The sequence below is a fragment of the Nelusetta ayraudi genome, unplaced genomic scaffold (genome assembly GCF_046127955.1).
Source record: "Nelusetta ayraudi isolate G7.1 ecotype Tasmania unplaced genomic scaffold, CSIRO-AGI_Nayr_v1 ptg000084l, whole genome shotgun sequence".
In the NCBI taxonomy this organism is placed as follows: Eukaryota; Metazoa; Chordata; class Actinopteri; order Tetraodontiformes; family Monacanthidae; genus Nelusetta; species Nelusetta ayraudi.
In genome coordinates this window covers 2,090,096-2,112,578 of record NW_027466134.1, presented here as the reverse complement: position 1 = coordinate 2,112,578, position 22,483 = coordinate 2,090,096, and the positions used below count along the sequence as shown (strand labels likewise).

Sequence of the window (22,483 nt, the reverse complement as noted above, 5' to 3'; positions counted from 1 at the left end):
TGAAACGTACAAATATTTTTTGTAAATAATGAAACAATACATTCGTTGATAAGCAGAGATACTCTAAAATAATTTCCCTCTAACATATGATCCAGTTTTATGTTTAACAACGCAACAGCATAATTCAAATAGCTCCACGTTATGAAACAACAACAACTATAGTAATAAGTGTACTTTAAAAAAGGATTTGCATCTTTTAAACTGTTCAACACAAAAGTAACAAGCATATTTTTCTAATTAAGGAGTAGCAAGTACACATATCTCTGTATAAATGTAGGGAGTAAAAATAAAAAGTAGTCAAAAGAAATATTCAAGTACAGTACAGATAGCTGGAAAGCTATCTATACTAATGTCACATGTTGAGTTGCCAATATGCATTTCTTTTTGTCATACAGTCAAACCTTTGAAACAGCAGAACACCTTTTGCACTGACAATTTAAAAGTAGGACACCCAATGCACCTCTTTAGTGCATCAGGTGACTGAAGGACACGGTGATACTTGGATAGTCGTGAATTAAAAATCAAATTGAGAGCAAGTCATTAGAACCTTGTTAAGTAAGTGTTTTTTCTGAATAGGGTCAGTCAAGCAGGGCCACCCCCCCGAGTGTGTATTTGAATTCAGTCATCTGACACCTCTTCTGGCAAGTGACACTACAGAAGCCCGACTGTACGATGTGTCGCTTATATGGTGAAGAACGACACCGCAGTTAAAGAGTATTAATCATGAAAAATCTGCAGTATAGTTCACCTGCAGCATCTTCCAACTCACAAAGGACGCAGCACAACAACACGCATGAAAGAGGCAGCAAGAGTTCAACTCAAATGTAAAGTCTAAAGTTGAACTTTTCTTGATTTGTTCTTTTTATTCTACATGTTCCTCAAAAACATCAAGAAAATGTGCTACAAACAGTAGGACAAGTCTTTTGTTTTCAGAGATAGTAATAGGTTCTTCAAGACTGAACAGCCAGGGTGCTTTCTAGTTAAATACAAACAAGCAATTAAACATAAAAACTAAATTACGCATCGCTTATATTCAATATAAAAGTGCATTGCTACTACGGATCACAATGTCAGTGTCTGTTCCTCAATCCAGCAAGGAGACGTTAAGCAGGAATCAAGTCCACACCATATTTGAACCACGTCATCCGTTTATTGGTCAGTTGTTCAAATCTCAGAAAAAAAGAACCCGTAAATTCTCTGTTAAAAACACTTTTCAAGGTACACGGTTTATAAAGTATTGTGACAAAAAAGGCAGAAGCACGAGGGAGAGTCTCACTTCCTTCTTACATACAGTATTTACATTAGCTTGCCCCCCCCTTCCCCCCTCCAAAAAAAAAATTACTTTTGTTCCGTAATTGCTTAAGTGTAACGTCGTTATCGTATGTATTTTACGCACAAAGGCACACTGGAAGGGAGACGAACACTTGACAAAAAAAATGCTAATGGAAGAATGAAGTCAACTGAATTATTATAAAATACACACATTTATTAAGATTTTTAATGTGGGAAGAAACATACATCTATCCTGGGTGAATTTGCCTTTATTGCTTACTCTGAATGTCCACCAGGGGCTGAAAAAGGTGATTAAAACATAAAGTGACCATAAGGTAGGTAGGTTCCCTTCAGGTTCTTTGTCCAGGCTGCTGACTTGAGTGCACTTTGCTGAGTGAGGTCACGGCCTCTCAAGCGTTGCTCCGGTCGTCTATTGTGAACGTCTCCATGGGGCCTTTGCTCAGAGCCTTGATGTCGTCCAGGAGGCTGGTCGGAGTCACGATGTGAGAGGATCCTGAGAATGGCAGCACACATTAGTGTTGCAGTACTCCAGATTGGTCTTGGTCTCCAGAACACTTTTTAAGGGTGTCAGTCTCGGAGGCATTTTTACTGGGTCTCTTCTCTGTCTCGGACTGGACAGACTCTGGATTTTTAATCAAGACCAGTGGAGACTCAGCCAACACTTCAATGACAGAATAATAACATAAAATAATCCAGTTGTGGCCGTTTTACGCTCTGTTGTTGACATCCAGAGTGACACACCCCCTTATTCCTAGTGAATTTATTTTGAATTTTTTTGAAAATAGTTCAAAATAGTTGGCAAAGCAGCAAAATGTTAAGAAAATTTTTAAAAGACGCCTTGCTGAAAAGAGATGTTGCTGTTCCATTTAGAAGCAAACTTGAATTTAAAAAAAGATACTGATCATTTTTTCTGTTTTGCTGTTGTTTTTCTATGATATTTAAGGTCTTGGTCTAGTCTTGGTCTTCATACTCTCTAGTCTTGATAATGTCTTGGTCTTGGTTGGTGCGATCTTGACTACAACACGTTACTACAATTTCTCAGTTGTTTATCCCGCCAGACCCGAGTTTGATCCCTCACCTATGATGACTTCGCAGGATTTGACTGCCTGGGTGACCTCGTAGGCAGAGCGCATCTCCGAGTAGCACATCCCTCCCAGGATGAAGATGATGAGACGGGAGCCGGTCCTGCGCTCGTCCTGCGAGCTCGTCTTGTGTTTCTGCCTGGCACTGCGGATGAAGGACGGAGGGTGAGTCAGAAGATAGTGAAGAGTAAAAGTCTTATTAAAATCCTGAAAGTAAAAAAAACAAACCAAATAAACCATACATAAATATTTATATCTATAAAGAAAATGTTGGGTGTTTATTTTTCAGGAGACAATTCAATTCAGTAATTTCAATCATTTATTTACTAGACATGCTAGAAAGTAGCCTGGTGGTTTAATTTTTGTGAAATAGATTGGAGTGCTGTGGAATAAATTTGCGTCCCGACTTAATGATAAGGAAGAAAAAAAAAAGTGGGTCCTGAGACTCCCACCAGTTGAGGCCCACTGCTCTAATTCACCATTGAAACCAATGCTGTAGTTACAAGAATGAACACTAGAGGGGTCCGCTATCACACAATGACAAATCTGATTTCCTTGAGCATGGGGAAGGGGATTCATCAGTCAGGATCAGGTGTCAGCATCAGCTGTCATCCAATTACGTCAACACACCTGGTAACTTCTCAGAAAGTGTAGCACTGGTTCTGACGACATACCTGACAGCACCGGATCCATTCCAGGCGGCTGGACACTCGGACTGGTGTGGCCACTCTTTGGTGTCCAGCTTATTCTCCACAGCGTCCTACAAAGGGTCATTTCAATTAAAGCCAGTGTGTGTACATGCACGATGGACAGACACTAACCCTTGTAAGTTATGTACGTAAGCTCCAGCTGCGCTTGTGATGTGGTAAAACTACGGAAATGAGTTTGGTAAAAAGAAAGTACGACTGCATTTTCACACGATCACTCTTCAAATTTAGAACCAAAGTTTCACACTGGAAAAACTCAAAACAATAAAATGCTGGACTGCTTAAAAAATTGTGTTTCTGTCAAAAAAAAAAGTCAACGGGAAACATCAAGTGGAGCCCAAGATGGAGAGAAACCCGCAGGGGTCAACATACATTTTGTGCAGGGATTTTAAAAAAAACCTTGAACGGATCGACAGAGTTTAGTGTGACGATGACAGCGAACCACAGCGAGAAGCACCGTCTGCCGCCTCGGAATACATTTCCTGCCGCACGAGCTCAAAGTTCAGCGCTGCTGCAGGAAACCAGGTGTTCTGCAGATACGAGCGCTCAGAAATCACTTCTCGGGGTCAAAACAGGAAAAGGATGTGAAGAGACACAAAAGTACACACTGTAGTCGCGGTTGGAAATAAGCATCAGCCACCGAGCCATTTAGCACGGTGTTGCTCAATGGGTGGGTCGCGACCCAAAAGTGGATCGCATTTAAAAAAATAAAATAATTTGTGGAATAAATTTGGGTCGTGACTACAATTACATGCTCAGCTTCATTGAGTTGTGCTCAAAATTCGTTGATTTAGGAGAAGTGGACCAATCAGCCAAGCTCTTAAATAAAACACTCTTTGGTGTAATATTCGGTCCAAGCCAAATGGCTGACAAGTTGCAAAACATTGCGCCACATAAGAAACTGGCTCGCAAGAATCAAAGTGTAAATTGCCTGCGTGTGTGTTACCCCTCTGGAGAGTGAATCTAAATAGGGCAGCATGCGGCTGTGAAACCCTGCCTGCACTCAAACACAAAAAGAAACATCTCCACTAACCGTGATAACCCCAAAACACATTTAAGCACAAACACAACACTTGAGAACGAGGACGTTCTGACGAGCTGCGGGCCTCGTCCCCAGAGCTCGACACAGCCGCTGCATTATTGCTGCAGTATAGACGGTGAGAAGACGCCGCCACGGACAATAAAGATAAAGTGGTGCACAGCGACACGGCACACAGTCTATATGACAAAACGCATATCAGATGGCCCGAATCCGATAACCTGCTTTTGTGGCATCTTTACTGCTGTGCTTCGATGCCATTTACAGGTAGTACAGTGACCCAGATACAGCTACAGGATGACATTGGTGAGATAATGAGAGCTTTTCTTTTTATATCGCACACCTGATCTACACCTGCTTTATATTCACTGGAGGTCACGCAGCTCAGGTGGAGCTAAAGGAACTTCGTTATCGGTGTTTGGGGGCAAGACATCAAACAGGCCTGTCACCATAATCAATACATAAATTAATTGGACAAAATGTAATATTATTATATTATTATATTATATCTTATTGTCAGAATTCCTCCTGAAATTTGCAACATTTCTTTATCGTCACGGTCCCTAATCGCAAAGGTGCTAACCTGATTGTGTGACATTAATACCAGCACACATGACTTCAGAATATCGTTTTGCTCACCTCCATTATGTCCTTTATGACAGGCGTCCATCTGGACAGATTGTACGTCTCCACCTGGGAGCGGTCTCGTCTGGTTGGCTTGCGAGAGAACAGGCTGGGCTGCGAACAACAGCGCGCTGAACAATGAGCAGGAATTCTGCGCGGAAGTGAAAACCCGGCGGGGAACAGCGCGACACACAAACCGTGGTGATGATGGGCGTCCCGAGGTCCTTCCAGTTCAGGATGAACTCGCGCTCGTCTTCGATCTTGACGTGCTGGATGAGTTTGCTCAGGTTCTCCTCCGACGTCCCTGATTCAAGAAAATTAGACGGCAAAGGTGAAAAATCAAGATGCTGCCTTGAGAGCTTTGGACCACATTTCTTCAATAACATGTCTTTAGACCAGGGCTGGGCAAACTCCTTGACCAGTGGGGTCACAAGCAGCTCAGGTGCAGATCAGGTGTATCCTTGATCGGCAATTGTAACTTTGCTTCACACGACCACCTGTTATCATTTTCTTATTTGCTCATGGGCTTTTTGAGGTGGCATGCAATCAAACATAATGGTTAAACAAATTCCCAGACTGCAAGCAGGCAGGAAGTTGCCAGGAGACGAGCAGACATCCGCTGTACCTCCGAGGCTGAAGATGTAGAGCAGCACAGCTCGGATCTTGTCGTAGGTGCTGTACGGGTGGAGCAACACGGGCAGCAGGGTCCGCATGGGGTCCTTCACCTTCACACCATCCGCATCTGATCCCACGGCCAGGTCCTACACAAAAGAACCCAAACGCTATTATTTTTCAGCCTTTAGTGGCATGAAGAACACCAGAAATACATTTGTATGCTTGCATGCTGGTGTATTTTTGCATGTGCACTTATAAAGGACCCTTTCTTTCATATGTGGACTTGCCAAACCTCAACATCATACTTCAAGTCTTGCACAAGAACGCAGCAAGTGAGGCCCTTCCTGCTCACTAGTGTGTTGTGTGGTTAACATGTTCGTGAGTGAACGTGAGCAGACCTGCTCGGCTTTGCAGAGTTTCTCTACGTTGTTGGAGAAATGCTCCATGCAGTCCTCAGCCAGTTGCAGGTGGACGGTTTTCTAGAAAACACACAGATGATGATTAAAATGATTAAAAAAAAAAAAAAATCCAAAGTCGCAGAAATATCCATTTTGGTTTGATAATGAGAACAGACAACAATCACGCGATATGACCACACGCCACCACCAGATAATTATCACAATCCTAACCACTGAGAGCTATAATTACCTGTTAAAAATGACTTGGAGGGAATTATCAGTGATGCTAAACAACATAGCAGAAGATTTAACTCTATTTAAAGGTCCAAAAGGAAATAAAAGTGTTCTCGCTGTGCTCACCTCTGTTAGATGTTTACGGAATGAGGGCATCTTCTTCATCATCTGGGCCAAATTACTGACTGTGATCTGGGGGAAATGTATGAAGAATTATACAGCTTTGTATGTGAACAAACAGAAAAACAAAAAGCGCAAAATGTAAAAGCTTGCGAGTAAAAATGTGCGCCGCACCTTCGAATCCGGCTGCTTCTTGCTCGCAGCTATTTCTTTGACCATCTTGGGGATTTGTCTGTTCGAGGAGGAATTTGAGGTTAATCTCTGGGTGTGAGACATGGGGAAAAAGACATTGTTCTGTTGTTTTTGTGACGCTTACTCTGACACTTCAGCGATGTGCTTGTGCCTCAGCTTGACCCACAGCATGTCTTCTTCATTTAACTGGGCCTGCTTCTCAGAGCCATCCTTCGACTTGTACCTGACACATACACATACATCATTTTTTTGGAGATTCATTGTGTTGTCCAATTAGAAAATATCGAGCTCAGCGTGTGAACTTGCTGATAAGGAAGTGTTATATGCTGAGCCAAAAAAAAGAAAAGCTGGGGATTTACTTGTAGGTGTCATTCTTGATGTTGATGAGGTCATAAGCCATGGCCTGGTAGGTGAGCTCATGTAGGATGGGGCTGACTGGGTCAAAGCCCCTCTCCACTATCAACAGCTGTGCCTGGGTCTTTCCCTTGAGTTAAAATACAGTTGATTCGTATGAACAGGAGTCATTTTGGCATTTTACTATTTTAATACAATAAAAAGCTCCCCTTTAAGCTGATACCCTTTAAAGCTGCCTTCAGAAGGTAATTGCATGTTATTCAGTTCTTACTTAAACCTCTGAGCTTGTTTGCTTTGTCAACATTTCTCCGCGTGGCAGGAATCTCACCTTTTTCGCTCCACTGTCATCCAGCTCATAGTGCCTGGACAGCTTGTTGTCCACGAACTCGGCAAGGATCTTTGCATTCTCCATGTTGCCATCTCTGGTTGAGGTTAAAAACATATATATGAAAATAAATTTGGTGATTGACAAAAAATAAATCTTTGTCATCACCAGCCATAAAGTCAGAAATACCTACATATCAAATAGCAAATTCTCAATTGTGTACATGTTTCTATTATGTATATATATATATTTAAAAATCATGATTTATACAGTAACGGAAAAAAGGTTTTTCGGACACCTTTAAAATTTTGCTCAATCCAATTGTTTGTCATGAAATATTTGCCAGAGCTTCTTCTTTTTGTGGTTTAAAAGGTTTGGGGCTGAGCTGTTTCATGTCTTACTTTTTGTATCGGACACCTGGATACTCATCCAACGTGGCGCAGAGTGTGACCAGCTGGTCTGCAAGTGTCTCCAAGGTTTTCTTTTTGTCCTGACTCTGGGTGCTGTAAATGCTCTTGAAAGCCCCTGGATTATCGAACGTAAACACCTACAATCCATACAGTATTACTATTAAAAAGTGTTGAATGACAAAAAATACCTGTAATTATTAACTTACAGTGCACAACAGGCGGTATTTAGTTTAAAAATAAAATCAATTATCAATAAAAGTAAGAAAATGAACTGCTCTGAAATAGCAGCTTGAACATAAACCCAGATGAGTGAACTAATAAAACGTTGTAAAAACAGAACAAAGCAGTATTTCTCTTATTTCATATGACAAAGTTAAAGCATATCCATAAAACAAAAGGTTCCGCACAACATACATTTCCAATAATTGCACTGTGGCTCAAGCACAAGCAGCCAACACCCATTAATAGCTATTGTGTTTCCCAAGAGTAACATGACAGTGTGGACTCTTTCACTGAATCCCTTCAGTCATCAAATAACAACAAAAGAGGAAATGGATCGCACAAAAAGCTCAGCCACCCACTTACTTGGGCCTCCTGAGGCATGAAACACATGTTTATTTCCTTGCAGACCCGGATGTACTTCGCACAGTACAGCTTCATGTTATTGAACAGGTCATCTGGGCAATCTAAGAAAAGAAGTTGGGAATTTGGAATATGTCATCGCCGATTCCATTTATCGATGCTGTAGTTATTGAGTTGCTACTTACAGTCTGTGAAATAAACGTATGCTCCTTTGTATTTGGGCTCAGTCTTGAAGTCTCGAATAAAGGCCTCCACACACTGTGAAGTGCATTAAAAAATATTGATGAGAGAGCAGTCAAATACATTATAACAAAATGAAACTGCGATAACAAAATGAAAGTTATATATTTCATTTTGCAGACTGTTCTTTTCTACATGATTAAATAAAATGAAGACCTTGGCTGTTGGTGACATGAAATAAATGGCCTTCATTTCGGGAACAGGCTCTCTGCTTCTGAACAAGTCCTCCACAACTGAAAACAAAAACCATTCAGACATAAGTAAATGTTAATTCCGTCATTCTTATTCTTCATGGGTTAGAAGAATTTTTTTTTAGCCATGATGATAAACTCTCTCACTTGTTATTTTCTCTGCCATCAGATCGGACATTTTGCAGCATGATGACAGGAGCTTGGTGGTGAACTCGTCCAGGATCAAAATCTGTGAGAGAGATTTATCAGATTTATTTTGCTGTGGCATTTGCTATAATTCTAATACCAATCACAAGACACTTCTTAGAATGAGGGGTCGTCTTACCTTCCATACTTCTGATTTTCTGCAGTCAGCGATGATGGTATCTTGTATTTCTAAAAGAATAAATAAATAAATAAATAAACAAATAGAAATAAAACACAACTGTTCGAAACATCAAAAAAGGCAAAGTTGCTCCGTTTTGCACACATATTTATTCCAAGAACTACTAAGCAAATGAGGTGGAAAGCAGAAGAATATACAATTTTAGTGAAGCAAGGATGAATGAACAGAAAAAGTAACTTGTTATATGGTTGACTTTGACATGATGGTCTTTGATGTGGTATAATGACAAATATCATGCGTGAGTGACTGCAGATTTATGTTGTTCAGTGAATCAATACACCATTAAAAAACGTTAATTAAGGTTTAAGTGTATTTCTTTTAATTTATTTAAACTTTCAAAAGTTATTACTGGCCAGAGGTAATGTTTCCCATAACTAGTTATCCAAGTTATGGCAACATTTAATCGTGAAGGTCACCCAAATACTTATTGTTTGTTTGTTTTTATTAATAATAATATACCGTCACAAATAAATGAAAGTTCCTATTTCCGGAATAAACAGCACCCTCGAAGTCTTCCCTAGCAACACTGATTAAGGGTTAGTCGGATCTTACCATTCCATTACTATCAGTCTTACGGAGACACATTGCCATTTATAACTTAGCTTCATCAACAAAGACAACGAGAAGGCACAAAATCCTGAGGGAAACGAACAGCAGCGTTATCTCATTATCACTGAAGAGCTGCCATAACGAGTTGATGTCATGTCAATACAGCAACCCGTCAACTTTTGACAAACACTGTTGCGCTAATGTTAGCCTTCGGATGTAAGGTGGGGCTCCAGAAAAGACACTGGCATTACAACGACAACCTTCGCAACTAAGCTGCACGGCAGTAAAGAAGTCATAACAACTACACGTCATATGCAAATATGAAACGTATTTATTTATTTATTTATTTATTTTTACGATGACTACAACGCCAAAGTAGTCCAACTTCGCTGACATCCGCCGCGGAAGACAAAACGAAATGTTCAGTCAAATTTCCAGCCGCAACTTTACGACAAAGATGAAACCGTATGTAAAGACAGGTCCATAAGCGTATCTCCAAAGCTTGTCAAAGCAGCGTGTCATTGTTTTTAAAAACAGCACACATTCTCTGCTGGAGTGAACTTACTTTTCCAAACTACTTTCCTCAGCCCGTGATCTGCAGTCGATGCCATCTTGTTTCTTTTTTCCAGTTTCCACTCTGCGCCTCTTCCGGTCCCGGGTCGTCACACTCTGACGTCATTCGCGTCATCAACTGTGCGACAGAGCTCCGCTTTATCAGAACGAAATGTCAAGACAGCTGGATCATTGGACTGCACCTGCCATAAATATTTTTCATTAGAATTCAAAAGCAGGAAGATCAACTCATTAACCGTGTGACTTTATTTTCGTACATTACTTTGAAATGAAGGAAGTCTGTTTGAACAAACCAATCATAAGTCCACTAAATATTCTGCAACATTAATGTTTCAAAAACGATTATCCATTGCAAAACGGTATAATTTACTTTCAAAATGTCTATCAATAGCTTCTTATTTACTGTACATCTGTTTTTATTTCAAGAGACCTTTGCACTTTGCACTTTGCATGGATAAATATTAAATAAATAGTAATTTGAATTTATTTGAATGAATAGATTTGATTTAAAATGAGAATCATCTTCCCAAAAAACAGATATTAGTCATTTAAAAAAAAAAAAAAAAAAATCCCCTTTTCCTTTTTCCTTGTCCATTGTAATAGGAGTGATTTGAAGCCACTGGGCAGAGCGATCAAATTCGTTTGCCAGTAATCTGCATGTCATTTGCCGGTATAATGACTAAAGGTCTGAGTTTTAAGACAAGAAAAGATGCCTATGGCCAAGGTGTTGCCGTAAATGCTGTCATCGGCACTCTTGGGCTCAGCTCTTCTCCGAACTGTGACTGGATACTTGTGTCCAGAGGGAGGAGCTACGTCGAGGTATTTGAGCCGGCAAAGACACCAGAAATGCATATGGAAAGAAAAAACACAGTTCAGAGTGAAACATCTTGAAGACTAAAGCAGTTCAGAGACATATGTGAAGAATGGGGACTGCGAGGATTCTGCTTTTTCTCTTACTGGGCATATGCTCACAGGTACTGTAATGTTTATTTATTTTTTCATAAACAACCTTTTTTATTTATCAAAAGCTTAAATGAAATGTCTTCTCTAAGAATCTGTCTACAACAGAGAGACTCATGTTACAATCTGAACAATTCTGAGATTAAAACAATATTTGCTTAATTGATATGGTTTGTTTTAATAATCATCACCATTTTCTTTCTGTATTAACAGGCAGCAGTACTGACAGGTACTGACATTTTGATCATCATTGCAGATGCATTTTTTGGGGAATCATTTTATTGGCAAAACTTTTCTGATTTTAATTACATATAGTCTGGAATATAATATCTCACTTATCTCCTTTGTGTGAACAGCAATGCAGATGTCGATGTTCTCGGCAACATCCAAAACAATGATTCTCAGATGGACAAAGGTCACTGGAGCCACCTCGTACAAGATCACAGTTGCCCTTAAGAGCTCTCCAAGCAGCCCCGTTGCTTTTGCCACATTTGGTCCAAACACCGTGATGGGCTCTGTCAACTCTCTGTCCCCAAACAACATCTACATATTCACTGTTGAAGGCCTGGATGACAATCAGATCACACTCAGCTCTGCAGCTCTTGAGCAATCCACAAGTGAGCAACATTTCCATGTCTGATGTTTTACTTATGTGTAATTCTTTAAATATTGACACACATTTCTTTCTTAAAAAAAATTATCTAATCTAATATCTAATTGCGATGTATTGTGACCTGTGTTAGCCCCCGAGGTGATGAATCCCATCGAAGAAGTGAAGCCAAAGGACAGCACAACTCTGATGGTGACTTTCGGCCTGAAGAGCGGGGCCACTCATTACTTCATACGAATCACGAATGACGACGGCTTTTTCCGAGAGGACACGGTGTTCTCCTCTCCTGCCGAAATCAAATCTCTCAGCCCTTACACCGAGTACACGCTCAACATCATGGCGGGTAACAGTGCAGGCCGCAGCCAGCCGTCTCTTCCTGTGACTGCAAAGACAGGTAGGCTGTTTGTCGGTGTTTGCTATCAAAAACCGAACCGCCCGTGGCCTCTGGTTTTTTGTTGTTGTTGTTTTTTTTGTGCTTCAGTGCAGCGTTCATAAACGACAGACCACTTCTCTGGTGGCTTCTCTTGCCCTGCAGAAGTCATTTGACCTGCCGTATTGCGCCATTGAGACACTGTATGCTTTAAGTCAGTTTAGGCTCACGGCATTTTGGGTCAATCCAGTTTCAGTGTGGAAATCTGACCTAGAAATGCATCGGGAAGTGCTCAGGGCTTCAACTGTACCAGCAGTAATTGTACCTGGCCACTCTTTGTTAGAAACAATGAGATGACCCCCATCTTGAAAACATAGCTGTCACCTCTTACCTTCCCTTTCACCTCTGGGGGAAAATCTGATCCAGGTCAGCCAACAAACAAAAGATGTTGTAAATATTTCTGCTACTTTAAAAAAACAAACAATGCATTTACTTGGACTGCTTATTTAGAATAAATAGACACAACATGATTTTTCTATATCCCTGCATATGTGGGGGAAAAAAAATAAAAAAATAAAAATAATAACAGATATTGGCCCAATAGCCAGACGAGATCCATCTTGAAAATCTCTGGTCTGCATTGTTCTCAGCCTTTTAAGGTATGACTGGACCAATCAGTGTCCTTTGAAAGGAAAGAGGTGGCAGCTATAGCAGCACAACACAATAACTTTGACCAATGACCAAACATTGTCCACACACCCAAATATTGAACAGTGAAATCTTCTTTCCTTCCTCAGTGTTGCCTCCCTTCGAGTCCCTGGCCTCCTCCTCCCCCAGCAGTGACAGCATCATTTTGTCCTGGAGCGCCGTGTCCGACGCTGTGCAGTACACCATCTCCATGTACAAACTGGGATCAAGCTCCAGCATGAAGTACAACACCACTGACACCAACTTGACTGTCTCCGGCTTGGATGCTGGCTCACTCTACATGATCAGGGGTTTTCCCTGGGACGTAGAGGGCAGAGAGGGAGATGACAGTTTATACATCAACCAGACAACACGTAAGAAGTTGCTGAGGCAGTGGGAAAATGTTTTGTTTTGTTTTTTGGAATAACATGCCTTAAAATATTTGCCTCTTAAATAAAATAAAATACAAATAGCCCTCACAGAGGCCAAAGGAAAATTACCAAAGATATGACATATAGGTTTTAACGTGAATAAGCCATCCTCATTATAAGAATTTGAATTCACTCCCTCAACGAACTGTCCAAACTGGTACCTGCAAAGTTTTATGAGCGTTTCAATAAAGAATCACTATTTTTTTTAATGTTTCAACAGGACCCCCGGCACCTTCCTCTGTGAATGTCTCCATGGTGATGACCAATGGAGGCGCCGCGCTCTCTGTGTCCTGGGAGCTTGGTCAAGCTGTCCATGGATCCGTGTATTACCACGCAATCAGTGACCAGGGCCCCACTTGTAACTCCTCATCCAGCCCCTGTGTCCTGTCAGCGGTCGGCTGCGGAGAGATGCACACCATCCAGGTGGTCGCATCCAACGAGGCCGGCCCCAGCCAGCCTTCCAGTCCAGTGCCATTTATTACCTGTAAGAAGAAGAAATGGGTTCACTATACTTGTAACCCATCTTAGAAAACGGCAGTTATTATAATTACAAAAAAAGATTTCGTAATTATGAGATGAGGAAAAGTGCCACATTGGCCACGGCTTCACTCAGAAGAACCACGGTGCTGAACAGTTTTTTGAGTCACTACCAAACCAGATTGGATGCATTTCAAATGCATGAATTTGTATCCACGAAGCATTCCATGTTGATTTAACTGCCCTTGCAGAAAGAGAGAGGTTCTGATCTCGTAATTACGAGATCTTTTCTCTTTATTACGAAATCCTGATCTCATCTTTACGAGATAAGGTGCCTAAATCATTTTTGTCTAGTAAATGCAATGCGCTTCCGAAAAAAATCAAACAAAATATACAACAATAAGGTAAAAGAAGAACAAAAAAAACCCGATTTGTGTGTCCAGACCCCTGCCCACCGGACTCACTGGCTCAGGCGGAGACGTCACCAGGGAACTGCACGCTGACCTGGAATTCGGTCCTTCACGCCGACAGCTACGAGGCCTTCATCAAGAGGAGCGACGGCAGCGAGATCATCTGCAACACCACCGACAACGAGTGCAGCTACTCCTGCGAGTGTGGCTACACGTATCTCATGTCCGTCTTTGCCCTCAACCAGGCGGGCAGGAGTACCGAGGGGCAGGTTCTCAACCGCACCACCTGTGAGTGGGAGGCGAGGAGGTGGATGGGGGTTTGATTTCATCCTATGAGATTTTTATTCTTCATAATTCATGCGTTTCTTCTGGTTTTATTTGTCAGTGCCTTGCTGTCCAGAGGACGTCTCCGTGTCTGCAGTGAGCGGCGACACTCTGAGCATCACCTGGACGGCCGCGCGGGGTGCGGAGCTCTACGAGACCCGTGCAGCGGACAACTCGGAGGTCATCCTCTGCAACAACACGGCGCCGCTGTGCGCGCTCTCCGACCTCGACTGTGACACGCCCTACAGCGTGGTGGTGACGCCCTGCAACGACATCAGCGGGTGCAACCAAGCGTGCGCGGCTCACCGCAGGGACACAGGTGAGGCGCGCGCGAGGTCGATCAACCTTTCTGGGTACTTTGTGCATTTCAAATGCACAGAACAAAGGTTAAAAAAAAACACAACCTTTAAAGAGTAAGTGTGAAATATTTGGAGATTTTAGGAAGAAACAGCAACATCAAGTGGTGACATTTTAAATTGCAGCGCTCACTCCACCTCCCGAGCTGGCCAGTGAACTACGGTGGCTTAAAAATCGTAAAAAAAATAAATAAATATTACACACTTTACCATTAAAAGATATCAAATAAGAATTAAACACAACAATAATGTGCACATGAAGCTTTTTTTGACAAATATTGACAAAATTGTTTTAGGTAGAGAACGAGCATTAATGAGCCTAATTTCCCCCCTTTCATCAGCTCCCTGCATGCCGATGGACCTGGTGTTGAATCCGGACAGCTCGTCCTCCGTCAGCATCACCTGGACGGCGAGCAACAGAGCCGCCACCTACACCGTGAGCGCTGTGGCCGATGATGGCACGTACAACTGCACCACCAGCGGCAGCAGCTGCAACATCACGGGCCTCCCCTGTGGCTCCCACTACGAAGTCAGCGTGACAGCGTCCAGCTCTGCCGGCCTGAGTTTACCCAGCTACACTGAGAACCTGGAAACAGGTGAGAGTTCAAATTGAAGGAATTCTTCTGCAAATAAAACACACGAATATGCACTTTTCAAATAGAAGCATGGAAATAACGTATTCAAATACAAGAAATGGATCATTTTGAACATGTTGATACTTTAATAATGATGTCAGTGTTCAATAAAATATTTCATCCTACACCCTCAGCCTCAAAAAATGTAACCAAGAACCAAGTGGTGTTATAACGACAGCTTATCACGACTCTCGTGTTGTCTCTGGCAGAGCCTTGCTGCCCTCAGTCTCTGACGGTGGACCAGGTGACTCAGGCGACCACCAAGGTCTCGTGGTCTCCGGCCAAAGGCGCCCACTCGTTCATCACGTCGCTGACGTCGACGCGCGGCCACGCCCGCTGCCACACGCAGGACTCCCACTGCCTCATGGGTTGCATCACCTGTGGCACCAACTACACCGTCACCATGGAGGCGTACAGCCACAGCGGCCGGAGCTCCAACTGCACCTATCACGGCTTCTCATCCAGTGAGTCAAGGCAGGGAGTAAACTCAATCTGCTGCTTTTATGGTCACAATAAACTTAAATAAAATGCAGCCCTGAATCTGGCAACAGAACAGAATGGCTGGACACTCCAAACTTTGGACCTTGACTTTGGGAATTCCCACAAAAGTCTGTTGGATGACATCAATGCCCTGTTATGCTTGTGAAGAGCTAAAATAATAGTTGTATTAAGATATTATTATCAAATAAAGTTGGGGAAGGCCAGGAGATTCAAAAGTTTAAAATGCATTTCAAATCAATGTTAACTTTTTTAGGAGCAACTTGAGATGCAGCATCTTGTTTCCAAGGAGGTCTTTTTTGGGGGGAATTAATTACTGTCACTTCAATTACTGTGAGTGTTATTGTCTGTGGAGCTCTTCACACTAAATGTTGCTGTTTTCAAGTAAACAGTGATAATTGAGAACTACTACCTACAAGGAAGAAAAAAGAAAAAAGGAAGAAAAATTGAAGTGCCATACAATAACAGCGGACAGATGACTTTCATTTTGTGTCAATAAATGCCTTTTAACATCATTTGGCGTTTTGGTTGAACGTTCTCGGCACAACTGTCCCCTTTTCTCCCCCTGCTCTCCCAGGTGCCTGCTGTCCGTCAGGGGTCCGGCTCTACCGGATGGCCAGTAACTCTCTGCGGCTCTACTGGCGCAGCTCCGGCGGCAGCCACAGCCACATCACCGAGCTGTCGGGCAGCAGGAACAACTACACGTGCACGGCCGCACCCGGGGAGAGCAGCTGTGACGTGGGCCAAGTCCAGTGTGGCGACATCTATAAAGTCGTGGTGGCTCCGCTAACAGCGGGGGGCAGTAAAGTTCAATTCTGCGCCCAGAGACTGTACTCAGGTAAAGGACAAATTAGATGCAACGTTGATGACTCGAGGAAAAATTCCGACCTATATCTGATCAGATATATAACATGGAATGAAAGTGCATGATCGTCAGAAATGATCAGACATTCAGTTTTTAGTATTATAAATTCTCTCTACATAATCACAAATATGGATCTACAGTTTTTGACTTAACTGTTTGTCTTTTTTTTTATGCTCTTTTAGTCACATGCTCAGGGAATAACGTCGGGACAGGTATGTTGCCATTTTAAAAACTACTCCACCTCATTTAATAACTGAATGGTAAAATAAACAAATGAATTAAAAAGTACAGATTTTCTGATGTCACCGCAACCTTTTTTCCCCAGTGATATACAGAGGGAAGAGAAGTCTCATGTAGCAGATGGTAATTATAAACACAAGGTGCACCATTTCATTGCTTGATTCAGCCACCATACTAATAATAATGAGTGAGTATAGTATAATGTATTGTCAATGATTTCATCCTTCAAAGATAAAGGTCAATTCGCTTTTCTGAAATGACACTTCTGAAGCAAGAATATTGATCACGTAAAGCACGTAAAGGAAAAAGAAACTTCCAACACTAACTCTGCTAACTGCAAAGTAAATTTGACTGGATCTCCAATGTTTCTCTGGTCATTTCCACAGGAGTCATCCTTCCATCCTCACCTTCCCCTCCTTCCCTCATCGTTCCCGTTGAGACCGGAATAGATGTATTGTCGTCCCTGAAGAAAAGTAACTGTGAAGATACCAAAATGCCCACCTTCTGACATTGACACTCTGATGGCGGCATGACAACTAAATAAAATAATAATAATAAAAATGTCAGATTCAGCGCTTTCAGCGTGCCCTGGCCAAGCCGAATGTTTGTGCCCTCAACGACAAGATGAAGCACTTATTATAAAAGGGCAAGGACACAGTCTCTCTGCAGCTCCTGTGCTTAGACTTCTATGTAGCTACTTATCAGATTTCACTCATGTCAAAATCAAAGTATTACTGTACGTCTCAAACTCCAGACATGACCATTGCAAGAAGTTTCTTTGTTGAATCAAAAGTTGCTCTTACTGGCTGGCAAATCATGGTGGTGCAGCTTCTAGCTGGTTCCAGCCAGTTCCAGCTAGTTGCTAGTCTCTCAGTGCTAACAACAATTAGCAATCTCATGTTGCCGTCATAGACAAGAGCATCATCTTAGCAACCATTATTGTTTTATGTTGTTGTTTTTTGGCAGATGCAAGTCAGTACAACCTTTGGAATTGGAACAAAAGTGTATCAACATCACAGCATCAATTTGTGTCAAGGAAAACATGTAAACCTAAAAGTATTGAGTTAAGTTCTAAAAACACAAATTTGGAGACCCTGGAATCCTCTTTCCACCTACTACTCTCATTCATTACGTCCTGAAGGAAAAAAAGTCACATATAATTTGGTTTCAGTTACAAATAATAAATAAAACATATACAACCTAATTGACAGAAAATATACGTTTAAGAAATAGTAAAAACTCCTAAATTAAATTTGAAACAAAAAAAAAAATCTTTTCACAAACAAATTGGAATGCCAAAAGGATAAGATAGAAAATATTTTCCCCAAGTAGAAAGCCTCCTGGTGAGAAGCAGAGTAGGGAAAACTGCTGCTTTTTCTCAGGATGGATTAACTGGCAGCATGATGTGTCTATGTCTGGAACGAATGCTCTTCAGTTAATAAAGAATTCCCAGCATCACAGTTGTTTTCTGTTTGTATGTTGTCGCTGTTTTAATACCACACAGGTCATTTGTAACAAGTGAGATTTTGAGAATAGATTTCAAGATAAAATATTATCATGAAAGTAAGTTTTACAGACACATTGACATTGTTTTTTTTTTTTTTATTGTTTTTATATCTGTTGGTTTTCTGCAATAATAGTGATTAACACTGAGAAGCAAGACCAATGTTGACACAGTTTACCATAACTGAACTGATTATCAAATTGGAAATAAATACAAAACATGGAGACGTCATGTTTTTTGGTGACTAAAGTCAAAGTTAACTTGGGCACATTGTTTGTAAAAGCTTGCTGAAGACAAAGCACACTTATGGTTTTATGTATTTCTGCCTTTTTTCAGATTTGAAAGTAAAGACAAGATTCTGTCAATGAGTTCAGTATTAGAAGAGCAGAGCCACCAGCTTAATGCTTCACCCACGCCAACACAAGTCTCAGTTGGCCCTGGTCCCCGAAAACACAATGTTTCTGTCCCCATGACAGTGTTAACAGTGCGGGATGCCTCCCAGTGGACAATGGCTGCCAGTTACAGTTACAGTGTGGATCGTGACTTGGCCGACGGCAGAAATCTTTTCAGTACTTCAGCATCTTACGCAACGTCCCAGGGGAATTTGTTTATTTATCCTTTCTTGTCATAACTGCCCATCCAGAGGACTCGGGTCCTCGCAAGGACAAGCTCACATGGGTGCACACATGAATTCTTCTCTTTTACTTCTCCAGTCTTTTCTCTTTGTCTATTCTATATCTCTTTCTGTCTCTAAATATGATGTAATAGTAGAACAGAGAACTTAATTGTTGCTTTAATTCATCTTAACACTGTACAAAACGTGTATGAACTAAACTGAAATCTACTCTGTATTTGGGTATGATGGGGAGCTTAGACACAACTTCAAAGGAACAATTACACAACATCTTGCCGGCTTTTAAGAAAAAATGGTTGCACAAGAGAGGATGGAACCCTGCAGTTCCAGAAGTAATTTTCTGGTATGTAAAAAATTTGATAAAAGGGATATTGCTTTTGTCATGTGATGAATACTGACAAATTGAGAGCTGGATGAATAAGGTGAGAACAGCTTACAGTAAAGAAGTATCAAAGTACATGCACAGGCTTAGATAGTGGTACAGATTTTTAACATGGTCCATCAGACGTTTCTATACGGGCTTCTATACGGTAACATGTATCTCAGAGACGACTCAGGGATGAATGGAGGTGAAGTCTCCCTCCCTCAAAACTCATCAATACACAATTCATCATCTCCAAAACACTGTCATGCACTGTTGTGATAATATTGAACTATCCTTTTAAAGGCAAATTTGACAGTATTCACTGTCTGTGTACTTTAGGGGCTGTCCAGAGAGGAGTTTACTAACTCCTTAACATGTTGGATGAGGGATTGTGGGAGGTTGACACATTTTCTTGGGACCATCAAAGAATGATCTTTACATGGGCTTCATTAGTAAGAGAACAGAACAAACTTTTAAGTGATACAGTTCAGTAGTACTACTAAAGTTTTGAGGAACCAAACAAAGTTTACTTTTTTTTTTACCCTACATCTCCATAAATCTGGAAACAAATAGGTGCAGAATTCAAGTGAAATTGCAGATAAGAGCCACAAGATGTTGATAACTTGGTGGAAATAAATCATGTGAAGTATTCATTAAATAAAAACGTTATTCTATCTACCAAGGGAAGTAGATTATGATGTTTACTGCGTTTTTGTTTGATGTAATATTATTTATTTATTTCTCTATCAAACACAATACGCTATTTGTTGACTTTCTTCAGGTGCTCTGTTATAATTTGTGGCAACGAGAATGTTCAATTGTAGTGTTGTTTACTTTAAAACAATGTTGATAAAAGATAAGCATTAATAAAACACCTGCTCTGGCGTATGCATATAATAACAGAAAACTCCACTTTAACACCGGGACAGTAATGTTCAGTTGCCTGTGTTGTATGTTTTCAAAGTTGGACTTAAATAAATAGAGCGATTCAGTGTCCTGTCCGTGTGATATTAAAAAAAAATAGTTGAATACTGTAGAGAAGGTTTTAACAATGCTGCGACTGCCTGAGGTTTTTCTTTCGTGACAAATCAAAAAAAAATTGCATGAGGTGACAGAAACCAAATGAAATATCATCGTTTTCACATCATTGTCCTCATTCACTGTGCTTCAAAATTGCCCCACTGTCTGAAGACGGCATATCGAGTTTCCTCTGAATGTTTGTGGCGTGTATCCTCTTTCATGTTGACTTCCTCTTTTCTAATACCAGATGACACTCAAGTCACTGGCAGCCCTTTATTTTACAGGAATAAAAGATCCTTACAGAACAGGACAGCGGCACAACATGATGCGTGTCTGTGTCATAAAACGTCATTAACAAACCATCAGAAACAATTAAGTGACCATCTGAATGAATTAATAACCATAATAAGGTTCTATTATGGTATGTTTCGTCTGTGGACACTGTATAGAAGGAGCCCCAATTCCCAAGTTTGCATTGACTTGGCTGACTTTGGTTTCACTGGCACTTGTCTCTGTTGGCTGGGTGGTGCCGCCCAAAGTCTTTATCTCTTTAGTTCAGGTCAGTCTCTGTGTTCTCATGTATTGTTACGCGGATGAAAGACACGGCTCACATAGAAACATGTACATGTGTAAGGCTGCAGCGCTCCTCCAATTTGTGTGACATTTACCACAGACACTCAGATGGAGACGAAGTAGAAAGAAGACAGAAAAACTGTGTTTTTCTGTGTGAGTATAATAAAAGAGAAAGTATGGAGAAGTGTTGACAAAAAAAGCGACTGCAAAGTACGAAGAGCTGATGCGAACGCTGACTCATCGCTTCTCGTTATCAATCAGGCTGCGTTAGTAGGTCAGAAGCGTTTGAGCCGTGGCCTCCAAGGACAAAAGTTATGACACTGGTGTGATAAGATCAATGTTGGCCTCGAGTCAGTTCACTCTGAACTGATTCACACAACTTTATGGCAGATATTTTTGTTTGCCATTATTCGCTCACCGGATATTATTCAATCGAGAGGATCTATATTCAGTCAAGCCTTATCTTTGGCAGTGAATGACGGTGATCAGCGAACATTGTGGTATCAGAAATGTCACATCAGTCCCATACAATGAAGATTGTATCATACGTCTTATGGCGCAAGTGGGACCCCTAATTGTGACAATGTTCCGTTCTATTTTACTTCAAAGTTTTTCCTGCAAGCAATACAAATAAATGGAAACAAAACAAGTTATTTGGCATTATTTTTAATGCTGAATAACACAAATAACACAGCACTACAAGAATGCAAAGATCCCCGAGGGATTTTGTCTTTGGGCTGTAAAAGTAAAAAGTGATTGATTGATTGATTGACTGATTGATTGACAAGAATGTGTATATATCTGTGATATGGTTTTTTTTCCACGTTGCAACATCTCCAGTGTCTCACACTGTGAGGGTTAAACGGCAGTTAAGTGGACTATCTGTGGAATGTATTGTTGTAGTTACACAAACTGAAAAGATGCGTGGGAGCCATGTGTGAGAGAAAGAGAGGCAGGTTGTGAGACCTCTCCTCTTTGACTCAAGGTGAATTCACCAAACTCCCATCCCTCCATCCCTCCCTCATGAGCGCCTGGGGCTGTTGGTGGGACCGCCTGGCCCCATTTGAGAGCCACTGATTGGTTCCCGTGCACTCTGGGCTAGAGCTCAAAGGAATCATGAACACTTTTTGTGTTGGGCTCCCTTGTATACCAAGCTAATTGTAATCTCAAGCTCAATGTCAAGGATGGGATTGTTGGGAGCTATAGGCTTTTCTTTAGCCTTGGTGTCTCTGACTCAGGTAAGTGTCATGCTTTGAAAAATAAAATAAAAGTTTAGATATAATTGTTTAAAGGTGTAAGCCTTAAATTGAAATATGCGTTGCTAATTTATTTATCCATTTTTGTCATGTACAGATACCACATGGTGCAGAAGGTAAGTAATGGCCAAGTGTCACTCACCTAATGTGTTGCACATAACTTGGATTTATTTTAAAGCACTGCGTTATCACTGCACTGTGTTTGCACTGTGTCAATAAGGACGTCTTAGTCGATGGAAAGAAATTAATTCACTGCAAACATGGTAGCAATCCTTGTTAATGTGCATTTGAACGCATTGCATTTTAATATTTCAATTTCTTACAGGATGCAACATCCTGTCAGCAAAGTCATCAGG

General features: G+C 41.2%; 2 protein-coding genes across 2 annotated transcripts; one reads left to right on the top strand and one right to left on the bottom strand.

The window, feature by feature from the left end:
• Positions 1 to 1,130: 1,130 nt before the first annotated feature.
• Positions 1,131 to 10,033, bottom strand: stxbp3 (syntaxin binding protein 3). Its single transcript, XM_076045579.1, has 19 exons — positions 9,906 to 10,033; positions 8,732 to 8,781; positions 8,554 to 8,635; positions 8,372 to 8,448; positions 8,161 to 8,233; positions 7,979 to 8,079; positions 7,385 to 7,530; positions 6,987 to 7,080; positions 6,664 to 6,788; positions 6,429 to 6,527; positions 6,287 to 6,344; positions 6,119 to 6,184; positions 5,759 to 5,839; positions 5,371 to 5,506; positions 4,943 to 5,049; positions 4,761 to 4,859; positions 3,050 to 3,135; positions 2,372 to 2,520; positions 1,131 to 1,786 (listed from the first exon to the last, which is right to left on the bottom strand). The coding sequence occupies exons 1-19, from the start codon at positions 9,949 to 9,951 to the stop codon at positions 1,683 to 1,685; spliced, it is 1,779 nt and encodes a 592-aa protein (XP_075901694.1). The 5' UTR covers positions 9,952 to 10,033; the 3' UTR covers positions 1,131 to 1,682.
• A 43-nt stretch (positions 10,034 to 10,076) lies between these two features.
• Positions 10,077 to 17,337, top strand: LOC142900945 (fibronectin type III domain-containing protein 7-like). The gene is made up of 14 exons (XM_076045577.1): positions 10,077 to 10,887; positions 11,087 to 11,102; positions 11,230 to 11,490; positions 11,617 to 11,877; positions 12,651 to 12,914; positions 13,192 to 13,455; positions 13,892 to 14,146; positions 14,244 to 14,501; positions 14,880 to 15,134; positions 15,383 to 15,637; positions 16,249 to 16,509; positions 16,719 to 16,748; positions 16,862 to 16,899; positions 17,163 to 17,337. Exons 1-13 carry the CDS (start codon positions 10,837 to 10,839, stop codon positions 16,891 to 16,893), a joined length of 2,463 nt encoding a protein of 820 aa, XP_075901692.1. The 5' UTR covers positions 10,077 to 10,836; the 3' UTR covers positions 16,894 to 16,899; positions 17,163 to 17,337.
• The last annotated feature ends 5,146 nt before the right edge of the window (positions 17,338 to 22,483 follow it).